This window comes from Perissodus microlepis, chromosome 3 (assembly GCF_051167445.1).
Source record: "Perissodus microlepis isolate ML-2025 ecotype Zambia chromosome 3, ASM5116744v1, whole genome shotgun sequence".
Lineage (NCBI taxonomy): Eukaryota > Metazoa > Chordata > Actinopteri > Cichliformes > Cichlidae > Perissodus > Perissodus microlepis.
This window is the reverse complement of record NC_140463.1, coordinates 44,238,646-44,256,498: the sequence shown is the minus strand read 5'-3', so window position 1 is coordinate 44,256,498 and position 17,853 is coordinate 44,238,646. Positions and strand designations below refer to the sequence as shown.

Genomic DNA, 17,853 nt, shown 5'->3' with positions numbered 1-17,853 from the left:
ACTAAATGCTTTAGATAATTCGTTCAGGAAAGTAAGTGCGTGTCCTTTCATGGTACATATACACTTACACATACAGAGATATGTACATGCACATCTACTGTACCTCCTCTGACGTTTAATCAGTCAATCAGTTGTCTTCAGGATGACAAAAAAAATTTGTATTATTGTATTTTTTGTAATGTTTAATCATTGTATACTCCATAAATTTGACTTCTGTTCTTCTGTTCTTATTTAAATAATTAAATCAAAATGAAATGTTATGTTTTGGTTTACAAATATGCAGCCCAATGTGTGGAGCTGACAGCAGCCTTACAGGCAGGCAGATAAAGATCGGCACTGACTAAAAGCTGGGGTTTGTCCTTCCAGCAGCTGTGAAGGACAGCCTTGGGTTTGAGAGAAGATGGACATTGATTTTCTTGGCCTGGTTATATGACCACTGTGGCACTTGCCTCTGATCTTAAGAACTGACCAAAATTTTTCTTAAAAGAAATAAAATTTAAAAAATCCAGATCTGCATGGTTAGGGTACATGTGCATACACACACAAACACACTTATACAAAATGTGTTTACGGGCATATTTGTTTTCATTTTAAGATGTTTTTAGTGTGTGCATTAGGATCTCTGTATCAGTCAATTGTATTTGTTTCCCAGATTATTTACGTAGATCTTTTTTTTTTCAATGTTGACATTCAACATTTCCAAACCCCTGCTTTTCTAAAACAATGAATAAGATCCAGCGCCTTTGGGTGTGCCCAGTTTTCCTTCGAAGTGGTTGACTGGAGATTGAATGTTCAGTGTTGCATTTGAGGCCCAGACTCTAAAAGCTGGATCAGGCTGATCTAAGGCAGTCCATTCAGTTCAGTTGAATGGACTTACTACATTAGATATTGGCAGGACTGAGTAGCAGTTTGGAAGAATTTCATTCTAGCTGCAGCAGCAGCAGCTTTCATTTGCATGATAGAAAGAACAGACTTTCAAACACTCACTTAAAAAAACAGAAGACCTGTGAGAAAGCCTAACAATGTTACTTGCTATTGCTTGTGATAACAAACCTTTTTTTCCCTACTACCATCTCCCTTTGAAAATAAAAGCATCAGACTTCACAAAAAGTATGATGATTTTATGGATGGAAACCTCTGCTTATCTTAAATAAATGAAGAAAAACAAAAAACCATGCTAAAGATCATTTACGTACTATCACTGTAGTATTCACTTATAATTCAAATGAAGAAACATAAAAAAAAAACAAATTAACATATACATTTCCCCTAAAAAAACAACAACAAACTATGTTGTATGTATTAGCATGGTTTATTGCTTACCCTGTTAACTCTTCATTACGTCTGATGCTTTTAATTCCAATAGAGCACAAGCAGTAGCAGGAAGAGAGTTTGTCTGAAGGAAGAATGATACATGAAAAAACTTCTTCCAAAAGAGTGAACATTTATTTTTTGGATCTCATTAGCACACGGGAGAGCAAGGCCGGTTATTATTTCACTTCATCGTGAACACTTGTGGACTTTCTGTCATTTAAGTGAGCATGCATAAAGTAGTAGATTTGTTGTTTCAGACCAAATACACAGCAGGTCTTTCTAGCTTAAGATGTGTTTAGCATCCTGTGGTTGCATTATTCTTGTAAACTAGAAGCAAGTCAGTCTTTTTAAGTTTATTCTGCAGAAATTACATTCAAGTCTAAATTTGCTGAGCTAAATCTGCATTTCACATGTGATTAAGTGGAATTCTACATTACTCAGATTGTTTTATCATTGCCTGTTATGTTGAATGCATTTACTGATAGCACTCAACCAAAGTTTGTTGTTGTTATTAATTTGTTAATTAAAGAATTACTGAAAGTAGAATACAAATATTAATGTAAACATCAATTTATTTTCAGAGCAGTTGTTTCTTTACATAACTAAGACTAGACTTCCACAAAGTAAGATCCTAAAGTATGATTTTTTTGTTTGATTGTTTTCCACAGGTCCTGTTGTCTTTCACAGGATGATCATAATCTATTTAAGGAGACACAGTGGAGTATTTGGTTATCAATAAATCTTGTGTGAGTTAGATCATCATTCATGTATTTTAAGGGTGAAATAACAGTAACATAACATCAGATACTACACATAATACACTTTTTATGGTTCTTCATTATCAATTGTAGATAATATTACAATCAATTTGATTAATAATCAGTTATAGTTATTAACACAGAATTAAATAGAAATGGGTTTTTGTGCATTTTTTAGCCCTGATGTTTGTTTGTTATAGAATCTACCACATGTGTCTGAGTAATCATTATAATCCTTCAAATTCTATGGAACAATGGTGCACTGGTTAGCACTGTTGCCTCAAACTTCACACTTGGCTCTGAGTACTGGAAGATACCTTAAGAAAAGGTATGTGCATCTAATCAGAACAGAAGTTCATTGGTGCATCCCTTTTAGTTAACAAATGGGGCCATGCCAGCACAAAGTATGCATGTTGTCACCAACAATATCCTTGCATCTCCATTGCTCTGTAGTTCCCGATCCACAAACTTTGGCCCAGTATATCTCTTCTATCTATGTCCCTGTTACTAAATAAGGCACAATGTATTACTGAGTAGTCTTGTGGGGTTAACACGGTTCATTTAACATTGTAATGTGAAACACCACCACATATTTACTATGCAGTTAAGTTAAGATGAGGAATAATTCCATTCAAAACATTTATTGACACTTTGGAGATGCAAGGTCTGCAGAAATAGAAGCAGCATGTAGAGATGGCAGAGCAACAGAATGGAGTTCTTTGTTTTGTTTTGTTTTTTTAAGTTTTGTCAGAATCGGCACATGGAAAAGGAAACACATGGGCTGAATAACAAGCAGATTCACTTCTTCTGATTGATGATGAGCAGTGATCAAAAAAAGCATTTGTCTTTTGCCCTCCATAGTGAATCAATCTGCGCACATCTAATGCAAACTAAATGTCTGTTTAAAGTGTGTTTTGATTTTCAGCATCAATCTTTAATACAGCTGGTACAGTTATGTAATCTTTTCACATCATTATTATATAAGGCCTAATCTCAGCTTTGTGAAGAAAAAATCCAGAAATGATGAATGCTAGGACTTTGGTTCAAATCATCAAACAGTGTTATATTAGGTAAGATGAAATCTAAAGCCTATTTGACATTTTTAATAACCTTGATCATGTCTCTCATTTGTTCTGTATCAATACAGGACAGTAAAAAGAAAGGGAAGGAGTTCAAGCCTGCTTGAAACATGGACTTCCACGATAGAAGAAAGCAACGTCTCCACCCCAGAAACGGTCAGAACATGCATTGCACTTGTTCATTTTTTGCTTTAATGGCTTTGCTTAACACTTTTTTTATGAAGATTGGAGGTCAGATGAATACAATTGAGGAACTAATAAACATCCGCTAAGTGTAGTTTAAAATGGATGTTGGCTGCACAAATTGCAATTAAATATTCAGATTTAACCTTTGATCATGAATTAAACACCTTTCTGGAAAATTTGCAGACACTGAGGGAGAAAAGTGTGGTGTGCAGAGGTTAAACAGCTGGTGTGTGACATATGCAGGTCAGTGTATACATTGCAGTCAATAACATCAATAACATCCAGTTTTCATAGCAGTGTCAAAACACATTGTCTCAAAACAGAATAACAATGACAATTCAAGAATCATCAGAACTTGAACTGTTTGCCCTTTAAAACATCTGAGTGCCAAACAATGGGAATGTCAGCAGAGTGGTGAAGAGAAACTCTGCACATTCGACAACACTTTCACCTTGAAGTGTTAGTGAATGAGAGTGTGGACACATTTTGCTGTTGTAATTTTGACCAACAAACACATTTCCAATAGAATCAGCAGGATTTTTTTTCTTCCTTTTGTTTTGTTAAATTATTCTTGTTTAAACCCAAAGAAAAGGGATAGCAGAAAAGTGTTACCTTCAGCCCCGGGGTCAGGTCGGCGGGGTCAAAGGTGGTCAGAGGTGAAGGTCCAGGACGTGAGCCATAGGACAGGACAAAGGGTGGGACACGTATTGGTGGCGGTCACAAAAAAGCACAAAGATATGGCAGCAGGGAGAGGAAGGAGAAGCAGGAGGCATAACCAAAAGTCAAAAAAGAAAAAGTAAAATGTGACAAAGAAGGGGCAGCAACAGGGGAGAATGATGCAAAAGATTAAAAGCCAAAGAGGAGGATTTTGGGGGAAATGGAGGGATATGGCACAGAGGGAAGGTAAAAAGCAGAGGAGGAAACTGTGAGAGAAAGCAGTAGTTTTGGGGCAAAGAGGGCTGAGTCAGTTCCTCTAAAAACAGAACCAAAATAAAAAAGGAATGAACCCATACCTTGGTCGTTTAACGTCAGGTGCGCCAGACCTTGAAAGGGAAAAAACAGAAAAAAAGAACAGAAAGAGGAAGAAAAGAAGGTCATAAAAGGCACGGGAAGAAAAAAAGCATTGTCACAACGTTGGACTGCAGTTTGTGACAGACATCCTGGGGCAGACTTGGATGTCAGAGTTCAAATCAAAGGTAAAAAACGAGAAAGAGAGAGAAAGATAGAGAGAAAGAGCGAATAGTAACGGAAAACGAGCAAACACTTCTTGAGTGAGGTGTGTGGGGGGGTGGGGGGGTTAGAAAAAAAAGCATTTTTATTTGGCGCAACCCCCGAAGGCTATTGCTCTCACAAATGCTTTTTTTTCCTTTGGAGTACTTATGGAACACACAGAGAACTGTTTGGCAGAAAAGGCTTGAACCTGGTATCTCATATCCAACTGTACTCAAACCAGACACACACACACACAAAGAGCTTTGCAAGGTTCACACAGAGGAGGTCAAAGATAAATCTGGAAACATGCTACAGGATCAAACGTTCTCTGCACCCTAATGTGGGTAGATATTATCAGAACACCATTCGAAGCAGTTATTAAGCTGGCTGTAGGCTACCAAGCAAACGTCTAGCCAAACACACATTTCAATAGATTAAACAGAGACAATGAGCTCCTGTTGGTGCTAGTAGCTAATATAAATCTTACATTATGCAACTTTCAAAAAGCCATAGTCACAGAGATCAGTTCAAGATACTCTATTATTATTCAACGCCATGAACACACACACAGAAAACTGTTGAGAATACAATCCCAGAAAGAGTACCCCCCCCACACACACACACACACACACAAAGACAACAAAGTGCTTCCAGCTGTCTTTAAAATAAGCAACAACCTGAACAGTGTCCACCTGTCAAAGGTTGTTGCCTAAACTAAATGAAGTTACAAACACGGAAAAGCAGTTTTACAATTCATGGTTTTCACAACTGGTTCAACATATTTAGTGAACTTCAAACTTTTCCATACATAGACTTTACTTCCACAGCAGGATGTACTCCAACTCCATAATCTTGGACTACAGCTAATGTCAGTAGTTCTTCTTCTACTTCTCTAACCAGAACCTCCAGCAGGCAGTTCATGTGTACACTAACCTTACAGAGGCTGCAGAGAAGACCAAGAAATATCGCTGTCAGCTAGAGTCAAAGACTCTGTGGATGGAGTTGGTGTTTATGAGCAGCACAAGAGTGTCATTCAGGAAGCAGTTGCTTGCATTTTTTAGTTATTGACTCGAACCTCGCAGGCGAAATAAAGACTATAGAGGAGAAATATAAATGTATATGGACACAGTATAAAGTATATTCATTATTATTAGTAATTGTACAGTGGTGGACAGATGGTGACCAATTGAAACATTTTAACATCCCCACTCTTTTTAGCTACTATATAGTTCCTGTTTGGGGAAAGCTATCGTACTGGTGGTTATAAGGGAAAAAGCGTGACAAAATTGGAAAAACAGGAAAAGAGCTGTTGTAAGCTTCCTATCAGCTGACAGTGGTCATCAGCTGCACACATAGAGCAGCACGTTTTTCAATAGAATTCTTGGAAGTAAACCATGTCAGTCAGATAAATAAAACTGAAAAGACTGAAGCGCTATGGCCTCAAGCAGAGTTTATTCCCACATACACTAAACAGCTACAGCAAATTGGATTTAACCCCAGGCTGCACGGAATACAAACAGCACTATGTCTGTTGAACTAGAAGACCCAGAAGGTCGAATCATTTCATCTCAACCTGTCTTTTCTTGATCAATACCACTTCAAGCATAAGACTTTTGGTGTTATCAGCAAACAGCTTAATATAAATAACCATTGATGATCGAGGGAACACAGAGCAACAGCCTTTAACTGTTAAACATTACTTCTGGTTTTAATATCAGCATCTGGCAAACAAACAAAAGTTCAAGTCCCAGTTAGCCGCAGTGATCTGATCTATGGATTCTATGACATGCTGGTATTCTGCACATTCTTTTGAATGATTTCCTAAAAGTGTCTCTTATTGCAGATCATATTCAGAATACATTTAAATAGCAATCATTCAGTCTCAGTACAATTTTTCACCTAACCTCCCAAATAAATAATGTGCTAAAACACAGATTTAGAACTCTAGCAGTACCAAATAAGAGCAACAACCTTTAAAGCAGAACTAATCTCAGCCGAGACAGCTTGCACGAACAGAAAATGTTGTCTGTGTAACAATTTTAAGCACAAAGAGTGACTAACTGAAGCGCTTGACAGCTAAAGTTTTCTAAATGTTTGGTTTCTGCTTTTTCTTGAAGACAAACCGGACAAAAAAAAGTGTTTATAGTCAAAAGTGGCTAGCTGTTAGTCTATGCACGAACACATCTACACTACCAACCAGCAGGCAGACAAATCAGAAGGCAAAGCCTACAGAAGCTCAAATGACTCTTCACTACAAGCTGTTCCTATTGTCCTCTTTCTTAATAACATCTGTGATTCAGGGGAAGAAGAAATATACAGGCAGAGTGTTTTATTTATCTGGCTTCAGTCCGTTTCCTGCCGGCCTTTTGCAGGGAGTTCAATCATTCTCACTCTGCCTCCTTCTGTTTTTGTTCCCTTGCTCATAATCCATTAAGGAGATAAGGCGAAGGCTCCTGCAATGAAACAGAATGGTGCTGTCGCTGCATACCAAATCATTCAAATACATCCCCCCACCTCCCACCCCGACCTCATCCAGCTTAGCCGAGCAAAAAGCAGTGGTACAATTTTATGGAAAAGGAACGCAAAAGAAGGCAAAGAAGAGGTAAAACAGACAGAAAAAGACAAAAAAAAAAATGAAAACAAGGTGTCATTGGCATCCTCACAGCCTGTGCGAATGAAAGATTAAGAGACAGGTGTGCAGATAACAAAATGTAGCCAAAAGATAATCAAAAGGACACAGTGATTCCAAGGTATTGTATTAAAAAGTAAAATAGAAAAATGTAAAAGATTTCTTCCAAATTGCAGGACACAAAAGCCACATACACACATCATGTTAAATCAGCACAAGTCTTCGATGTCAGACTCCCAACATGCCAGATCCCGACTGGGGTTTTAATGACTTTCACTAGCAAGTTGTTGAAAGAGAGGCAGCAGCATGGCAGAAAAAATAAATTACTGATCACTTTAAGATATCCAGAAACAACAGACACAAGAAAAACACTCCATCTCACATTAATATTGAAGCACAAAACAAATTTACCACAGCCAAAAGCAGCATTGCTCCACACACACTGTGGACGTGACAACATCTCAGTCCACACTACGAGTTTTTATCCTTGAGCATTTGATTACATCCTTAGTTTTGGTGAGTACAGATGGGAGTGCCTAATGGAACGGGCGCAGTTTGGAGAATGGCTGAGATTGGGTGGTTTTGATTGAATGGCAGATGGAGCAGGGTAATAATTCTGTCATTAGGAGGAGTCATGTTTGCATCTTATCCCAAATGCTCTTGTTCCCGTTTGTTGTTTTTTTGACCTCTTCTCATTCCCCTTCTCCATGCGGAGCCCTGCATGAGCCAGCTGCTGTCACCTCCTGCTCTCTTCTACCTCGTGATTTTTTTGCTCTTATCGGGACCAAACTAAAACAGCCCAAATGTAGAACAGAGACCAAGACTGATTTGCTGCAGCAAGACAATTTATTGGTTATGGCTGAAGTTAGGCTAAAAGAGCTATGCTAGCCAGTGGCAGAGGGGCAAGGATGCGGCTGGAGGTGGAACTGGAAGGAGGAAAAGCAGGGTTATACAGGGTTAGCAGAATCTCAGGGCTGCTAAGGGCTGGAACAAGACTAACTGACAGTAGTTGCAGAGTGTAAGATCTGGCACTGTGGGAGAGTGAAGGCCAGAAAATAAGCTGCAGCAGTTGAAGGTGACTGGATGATGCAGAGTCTGACCAACACTACACTACTCTATACTACAATACACTACACCACACAATTTGGACAGAGATCATGTTAAAAACAAATAAAGACTTTAATGGAACTTTAATGCAATTGAACCATGTGAACAAATAACCCCAAATAAAATGTAAGCAGAATGTAATCTCCTAATCAGCTCTGTGACACTCGGTAATGTAAACAATAAAAACAGAAAGCAACGTTTTCCAAATCTCACAAACTTGTGGTTTAGTCACAACAAAAAAATGTGAAAAAAATATCAAATGTTTAAATTGAGAGAGTTCACAGTTTCAGGCGATATATTAGCTGATTTTGAATTTGACAGCAGCAACATGTCTCAAAAAAGTTTGGACTGGGCAAAAAGTTGCTGGAAAAGTAAGCTGGAGAACATTGTGCCACTATTAAGGTGAACTAGCAACTAGACAATAACATGACTAAGTTTAAAAAGAGATTAAAAAACAGCATCTACAAAATCTTGACGATTTCAGAATAATTTTCCTGAATGTAAAAATATGAAAAAGAGGAAATATATGAAAATAATGAAGAAATGGTAGTATTGTCTTTGGGCCAAAGGTCATTTAAAATGGACTGAGGCAAAGTGGAAAACTGTTCAGTTATCTAAAAAGGATTAAATTTGAAATTCGTTTTGGAAAATATGGATGTTCAGGAAGAGAGAGGTCACCCAGCTTGTTATCAGCACTCAGTTCTGAATCCTGATGGTATGGCGGTGCATCAGTGCCTATGGAATTGGCAGCTTGCACATGTGCAAAGCAGCAGTGCAGTGGAGCACCGGGAAAGGCCACACATATTTCAGCAAGACAATTCTAAATTCACACACTGCAGCTATTAAAACAACATGACTTCATAGCCTGCCTGCAGTCCAGACCTTTCTTCAGCAACTGAAAACATTCGAAGCGTCATCAGTCATCAATCATCTCAGGGAACCAGCATTAACACATTAACCACATTTGGAGGGTAGACAGAAAAATTTGTGTCATCCTCATTGTTTTTTTCTACCAATTTCCTTCCCTCACGCTATTCCTTGTTCATTAGATGGAGATCCATACTCTTATCAGATGGAAGTGTTCACTTTCCAGTCACCTCTGTGGTGTTTGAATGGCATGCTAAACAGCATCCTCCGCTGAGGACTGTCACTCACGTACGGCCACCACAGTTTATGTGCTTCCTGGAAGCACACGCCATACTGACACAACCCCTTTTCTTTACCTGCTGATCCCAAGGTAGTAGTCAACAGCAGTTAAGTATTCTTTATATTTTCAAGGACACTGCCTGTGATAACATTAGTGACTTCAGTAAGCATTACCGAAAACCAAACAACCAAAGTGTATAAACGTATTGAAATATAAAATGAAAACAATAAATTCTTTTATATGCAGCTTATTGTTTAGTGCACCCTTGGCACACGATATAAAAGTGCACACTATCCAAAACATTTGACACGTCCACAAATCAATGGCTTTTACTAGACCTGGGCTAAGATAAAGTTTCACAGTATGATTATTACTTTATATCTCTGAAAAGTGCAGGCATGGCTCTGGAGTACTCAGAAACAAACTAGGGCAATTTGTAAAGACATCTGCTGAAAGATGTTGGAAAATGGTTCTGATTGAACGTGAACAATATTCCTCCCAGTAGTCAGATGTATAATGCAGTATCTTAGAGCAGCTAAAGTAATATTAAACTGTGGCTGATTTAAAGTGTTTTAATAATTAATCATGGATATCTATTCTATGAGAGAAAGATGGAGATAGTAAGAGCTAAGGGGCGAAGAACACCTCTACAGTCCTGCTTTGATTTCTTTCCATTCCCTATTTCAAATAGGAAGAAACATATGTTAAAGGTATGTTCTTTAACATTAGGTTGCTTTGAGACCACATCAGACAAATTTGGCTCGATGTGGAAAAAGAGATGGCAAGGCATGCTGAGAGGGATCCTTGTGTATTTCCCTAATGTTTGCAATAGGGCTGCCACGATTAGTCGACCAGTCACGATTACGTTGACTATCAAAATCGTTGACGACAAATGTAATAGTCAAAGCGTCATTTAAAGCCTTGTAAGATCCTGAAAGACGCAGGAATAAGTAGTAGGATTTAGGAGTGTAATAACGGACTGAAGCAGAAGATGGCAGCACTGCATGTACAAGGATGCCAGCTGCTGTTAAACCCAGAGGAAGAAGAAGTAACTCCAATATTGTAGCTGTGTCCAAATTCAGGCCGCATCCTTCGGAGGCTGCATTTGAAAGCTGATTACGTTACAGCGACGTGACGAAGGCTTTCCAAATTCGAAGACGCCTCCAAATGCGGTCAACAAATGCGTCCTTCATTTCCCCAGCATGGCCCAACCTATCCCAGGATTCATAGCGCGGCCCAGCTACCAAAAATGGCGAAAGCTACTTAATTTTAATCTTACTCTTTTTGGGTCACAAAATAAACTTTTAAGATGTTTTCAGGTGAGAATGTAGCTGTGTAAACTTCAAATATCTGCTCGGTTTATCAAGACATCACATATTTGCAAAAGTGCTCCGATGTTTTTGGAGACATCTGTTACCCACCAGCTCGATAGCTAGCCGGGGGGTTCAATGGTCACTCGAGCCGGCGAGAACTGCGGACTCGCGGCAAATCGTTTTCAAACCCCCCGCGGACTTTCACTACTCAGGTTAAACATGATAGTTAAATAACTTAACTCAGTTAAATAACTTAAAACTATTATTGTTTGGCTTTTTTTAGTGTTTTATTTGTTCCTGAGTAAATCGGTTTGGCTGAGATTAAAGTTAGTTTTCGCACAGCTGAATAAACGTCAAACAGAAAACTAATTAAACGGAAGTGTGAGATTCTGTTATACTGTATTTTAGATAGCAAGGACAAGATGGCTGAGTTTATTAAACTCCACTGAGACAATCTGCAAATTTTATTAAAAGTTTAATAAACTATCATCTTGTCTTTATTTTTAGTTAGCACATACCTTAAACACTTCAAGCTGTAAGCTAATGATAGTTATATAAGTGCAGACGCATGCTGGTCCAATAAGCTGTACGTTTTACGTCCAATGGATGCATGATCTGATTAGTCGACTAATCGCAAAAATAATCGGTGACTAGTCGACTATCAAAATAATTGTTTGTGGCAGCCCTAGTTTGCAATGACCCTCAATCAAATAGCTGCATGAACACCTGAAAAGCTTTTATTCATTCAAATCTGGTCAATAGGTTCAACTTTTGTTAGTACGTAAATTAAGCTAGTGTACCTTCAAAGGTCAAAGGTCTTTTCTGGACCAGCAACATCACCCAACGATTCTAAACAGATGTTTTCAAGATTGTATTTGTAAGTAGCATATGATGGTGTTTTCGTCTAATCGGAGCAACTGTATAAATTTAAGAACTGTTGAGAAGGCTGGATAGAAATCATGAGCATGGAGTATTTTACATTCCTGAGTTTGATAAGCTGTCAAAGCAGTCAAGCAAACATAATCAAATCATTTCCTTTGGTAAGCCCTCATGATACAATTACTAGCATTCAAAACAAAACATACAAAACAAGTGAAAAACAGAGGGGGAAATAAGGCTCTAACTTGGCTTTGGGATTTGTCGAGGTAATTTATTACAGACTGTAGACTTCACACATCAGTACCACTTTTGACATTGACTCCGGGGGTGGCCAAACCTTTTTTTTGTTCATCTATTAAAGATGAAACTACCTGTTTATATGACCAAATACTGACTGGAAAGAGAAGAAGAGACTGTGGGAGCTCTTGGCTGCTCCTGTTCTTCAAGCAGCTAGATAGTGTAGTGGTAAGACTACACACCTTTGGTGCAGGAGTCACGAGTTTTAATTCAATTCAATTTTATTTATATAGCGCCAAATCACAACAAAAGTCACCTCAAGGCGCTTCATAGGTACAGATAAAAACCCAACAATCATATGACCCCCTATGAGCAAGCACTTTGGCGACAGTGGGAAGGAAAAACTCCCTTTTAACAGGAAGAAACCTCCGGCAGAACCAGGCTCAGGGAGGGGCGGGGCCATCTGCTGCGACCGGTTGGGGTGAGAGAAGGAAGACAGGATAAAGACATGCTGTGGAAGAGAGACAGAGGTTAATAACAGATATGATTCAATGCAGAGAGGTCTATTAGTCTCTGTAACGTTGGACCCAAGAAACATACGCTGGAGCGAATATGATGACAGCAGAACTTTTATTTAATACTGTGGTTTGTTTACTGGGACACAGACACTCCCACTCTCTCTCTGCTGTCATGTCCGCGTCTCCCCTCCGACTGTCACTGCCAACATATAAAGAGACACAATCACTGTCAGATCCCAGCACACCTGTTCACCCCGCCCCTGCGCTGCCCCGGGAGCTCACTGCATCACCCCTCCTCTGCAGCTGGCCAGAGACCACACCCACGCCACAGTCTCATAGTGAGTGAGAAAGGTGAGTGGAAAGGAAAAACTCAATGAGTTTGATTCCCACCCGGTGTTCGGTATGGATTCTAGTGAACCCCCCCATGTTATAACCAAGCCCTGGTGCAGTTATGTCTGCAGCTTGGACACAAGCAGTTCACTATATGTTGTACGCTATTGTGTATGTGACAAATAAAGGTGGTCTGTTGTTATTATCTTTACTGCACTACTATCTGGCTGTGGCTGTGACTCACTTAATGATTATATGATACAGTAGACATGGCATTAAATTGAACTTTTCATGCAGTTAAAGTGCTTTGATGTGTAGACATCTCATAAATTTAATATATTTTAATTTTATCAACAAAAACTCTTTACAGCATTTTACAGATTTCTTCTGTGTGTCTCTGCAGACATCTGATTGTAGAAATACCACAGGAAACTGTTGACCCCAGGCAAAGAAGTTAACTAAGCGAGTGAAGCATCAAATATTTATGGTCAGTTTCCACTTTCCACAGCAGCAGCTGCTATCAGCAGCGATGCACAAAGTCATTTGGAAGTCTGTTGAATAACTTGATTTACTATAAAAGTTACAATAAGGCAGTGGCACGATAAGTAATGAAGACTGCAAATGCCAAGGTTGCAGATACACAATATTCAAACCAACACCACCATGACAGGTGGTGTTGGTTTGATTGCAGTGCTATTGCTTTGGGTTGTGAACACGCACTGCCAAATAACCAACATTTATAGGTGTCAACTTTTCATAACTAAAAACCTACCAGTGCAATACGTGTATTTTTATTCAGCATAGGCCTACACATATTACAAATACATTGAGTGTTGTTTATTGTCTTAATAACAGTTTACTCTGGGTGTGGGAAGATAATGAAGGATCACAATGGAAAATACTTCATCTCAAGATATCGTGCTCCCCAAGATCTCCTAATCAGCTCCGTGACACTCGGTAAATCATTTTGACTCCCACTTCTTGTTCATTAAAACACAACTATGTCATAGAATATATCAGAGCATCTTGGAGATTGATGAGGGGTAACGATCTTACAGTCACTGATCTGCCTTAATTAAACAGTTCATAAATAAATTGGAGCTCCATATGTCAAGCTGGAGAACTTCATAACTAATTTCATGTTTTAGCCATCAAAACTAGCATACAGAAGGGATGTTGGTGATTTCTTCACTTATGCCTAATTATACAGTGCAAGGTCAGAGGCTCTTCAGTATTTCAGCAGCTCTTATATGAAATCCCACTGCATTTATTTGAAAGAAGTAGCTGTACCATCACCGATATGACGCCATACAGCAAACATACTATCCTTATGTCCTACATAAGGTTTCCTGAGGTCAAAACTCAACACCAGCCCCCCATGGATATCTCAAAACTTCTATATACCCTTCCTCTTTCACTCTGCAGATGTTCCTTACACCATTTCTCCAGTCCATCCACCCTCTTTTTAAATAGCCAGCATCATAGAATGACTTATTCATAGAATGAATAAGTGTCCGCTGATTGCCACTTATGGACTCTACACATTAGAGAAGCTGAAAGTGGAGAGTGGACCACAAAATGCATGCTGTCCTGAACATTTCTTTTCCTCACAGGATTTTGGAAGGTATAATTACAACATCAGATGTGACAGGGAAACAAGCAGCCAAGAAGTATTGAAAGGAAGGCAGGAAGCCAGTCCTTAAGTGGAAGATTATAGCCATGGAACCACAGCACCTTTCTTAAAAGCCCCAAACCCAACCCTAACACACACATGAAGATTACCAAAAGCTAATAGCACAACAATTAGAATCCTCTAAAAGTAAAAGACATCTTCATCATCAGACAAGGATATAAAAGAATATACAATTATTATCAGTAATAGATAGTATAAGTATAATCTATAAAAAAAGTATATGAAGTTGTTTCTCATAGAGATTGTTAATATCAGTCCCATTTCTACTGCAAAGCAATCCAACATTAGTGACACACAGTAAAAACAAGTCGAAAATCTCCTGAACCTCTGAGCTGTAGAAGCTCAAGTCAGAAGCAAAGTGATCTACAGGGACGTTAGCGCAAAATAACACCTTGCCTTGAGCATTTGTTGATGTTTAATGTTTCATTTTGACAATGTTCTCCCTTCAGGCTCTGTTTAGAAGCTCAATCCTGTTTCTCTTCACTAACAGCCCCTCACTGTGTTGTGTAGATTTGTGTTAGGGAAAGGGGAAAAAACTGTTATAATGATTTTGCCTGAATATGTAGCTGCCCGTGAGTTTTTGTCAGAGCGACTTCCTGTCTTGTGTCAGGGGGTGGGTCTCAGCAGGTAACTACAACAACAACCCATAATGGAAAATTAATGTCTTCCAACTGAGACGACACACTAACTTCACTCACTGGGTCGGGTAAACACTATTAGACCACCAAATCTGTAGTGCTCCTGGAAGTTCAGTCATTTGCGCGAGCGTAATTATCGCAAGATTCATGGAAATTTTTGTAACAAATGTATTCATTATTCATGCGCCTATTTTGTAAGGCTGGAATCCTCTTTGTAGGAAACGATAAGCAGCTTGATTTAACTGAGATTGGAAAGTCCCAAATGGTCTATCCTCCCTACTCACTACAGGATAATGATGTGTTTCTTTGTCTCACAATGGTAAATGAAAAGGTACTTAAACAGTCTTTTTAGCAAGCTGAATTATTCAAAGAGTGTTAAATATTCTAATAATTAGTCTAAATCTCAGAATCTCTATGCCTTACAACAGTTTACAGTAGGTTGTTGGTTAATTATTTTTAAAAATGTGCCTTTACACTGGCTACTGTCCTAAAATTGAAGATTTTAACGCATCCTTAAAAACACCTTGAACAAAAACTTTTTGTTAGCTCAAAACACAGGAAATATCAAATATTAGAAAGAAGAAATCTGAAAAATACCATAAAACATGTGCAAGAAAAAGAAAATATGTTATTTTTTTCCCCCATATTGTGATTCCAGTTAGGGCTGTTCGATATAACGATATATATCGGATGACGATATAAAAACGCTATCGTTTGTTTCGTGGTGTCGCAAAATAAACTGTTTACGGCAATATTTTTTCATCGTTTTGATGGTCACTGTAGTGGCTATATAAATTTCTTAAAGTTCTCTCTTTCTCTTATATTTAATATAACCACACTACGGACGGACAAGCGCCTGTTTTTATCCGTTGTGGTTAGCAACAACGACGGTAACACCATCGCGTGTTTATGTTCCACATAAACCTTTCACAATAAAGCTCAAGAGCCTGTTGAGACTTTTCAAAATAAACTGAATCACGTGAAAGAGCAGATTATTTACGGATGAGAAGTAAAAAAAGAGCCGGCAGGTGCTAAAAAATAAACCTTAGACTCAAACGTTAGAACAGGCTTTTCCCCGCAGCACGCCGTGTAATAAATACTCACAAAGAAAACGGCGGCTGTTACAACTTATGTCTAAAAAGGTATAGTTTCACGCATCAGTTAAAACACTCGACTCCAGCTACATGACGCGCAGCTGGAAACACTTCCCGCAAGTCGAGCTGCCCGAGATTCACAGAATTTACAGAAAATGTTACATTTTTGTGATTTATATCGTTGTCGGACGATAGAATTCTTATATCGGGATAGGAGATTTTGTTCATATTGCACAGCCCTAATTCCAGTGTTATATCTTAAAATGCCTAAATGAAGGTAACAACAAATCCAAAGTTGCCTTTTCATTGAGATACAACAGTATCTTGTTTAGTTTCAGCAGCTGAGCAAAAAGCCCTGCTGCTTGCTTTCATGTTGCCAAAGTCTAATTAGGCAAACTGAACAAATAACAGTGAGACAGAAGTCCTCTGCATATTCAAACAAAAGGGCTCCTGAGTTTGAGCAACCAGAAGGAGCTGAAGGGAGGGAGAGAGAAGAGAGTGAGCTGATCACAAGAAAATTAAATGGCACTGAACCTTGTAAACAAATATTTCAACAATGTTAAACACAATGTAGGAGATGTCTGGTGCCGCTGTGGTGTGAAATAGCCTTGCTCTGTTTGGAATGGGGTTTCACGTATGATGGACACAAAACTTAAAACAAATAAATAAATAAAAACAAACAAAAACAAAAAGCCTCACATGTATCTGTAATTGGGTATCAGTTAATGTTAATACAAAGGGGTTTAATAGAAAGACTTTCTCATAAATGTGACCAGTGGAGCAAGGTGAGACTTCTTCTACTTATGAATTTAAACAGAATCCATATTTCCGCCTGCTTGGAGAGTCCAGTATTGCCCTTATTAATAATTTGTCCTTTACTGATGTGTTCCGCCTTGAGCTGTCAACTACTGTACTGCATATTTCCCTGAACTATATAGAGGTACTGCAGCCATAATGTTGAGGTGAAAGAAGAAGAAAAAAAGACACTAACAATTACTTTCCCCTTAATAACATAGATTTAATTTTCTTCCAAAGTCTGGTTCTCTTTAAAGTCATTTATCACTTTTTAGGCTTTGTGTGGGCAAATGCATGATATGCTGTAGCAAGCTGACCCTTGTTGGCATAGCAACAGACTCGTATCTTGACATGATGATGGCCATGTTTGTGTATTCTCATTCTGCTTCGCACTCTGTTTCCTTTATGTTCCCAAACCTACTTCATCTCATCTTCTTTTGCGAATTTGGCCGTAACACTGTAGCATGCACTTTACCTCTACCCTGCTTTTATCTTTCAGTTCCTCCATGTGTATTTTATTACATTACCCAGTCAAATATCAAGTTAAGGGGGGCTTATACATTTGAAAAAGCTATATAACTAAGAATTCTGTAGTTAAATTAAGTGCGCACTAAAATCTGCATGCTATTCACAAAATTGTGCCCGTTAATTGCCTAAATCGAATTATACTTGAAATAAGCAAAAAATAATAAATTGCATTTACTATCTACTAAAGCAATTGGGGAAAGAGTTGAATAAAGTAACAAAGGACAGAAAGAAACAGAGTACAATGAAAGTGGACAATTATAGCCAACGCTATTGATTACAAAAAATTTCCATAATGAAAAAATAAAAGAAACAGCACTGAACACATGAGCACATTTTGATCCTTAAAGTAAAGAAGAATGTATTAAAATCAAAATTTTAAATTTACATTTTAATTTC

The 17,853-nt window shown here is 38.4% G+C and overlaps 1 protein-coding gene across 7 annotated transcripts in view; it reads right to left on the bottom strand.

Moving 5' to 3' along the window:
- nrxn2b (neurexin 2b) overlaps nucleotides 1–17,853 on the bottom strand; it is a 687,330-nt gene that overhangs the window by 499,083 nt on the left and 170,394 nt on the right. For 6 of the 7 annotated variants that reach the window (XM_084924606.1, XM_084924605.1, XM_084924600.1 and 3 more), the window contains exon 4: nucleotides 4,351–4,380. The exons of the other annotated variant lie outside the window; for it this stretch is intronic. In XM_084924606.1, the coding sequence (XP_084780732.1) occupies nucleotides 4,351–4,380 (30 nt within the window). The remainder of the gene's footprint in view (nucleotides 1–4,350; nucleotides 4,381–17,853) is intronic. 7 annotated transcript variants of the gene reach the window in all.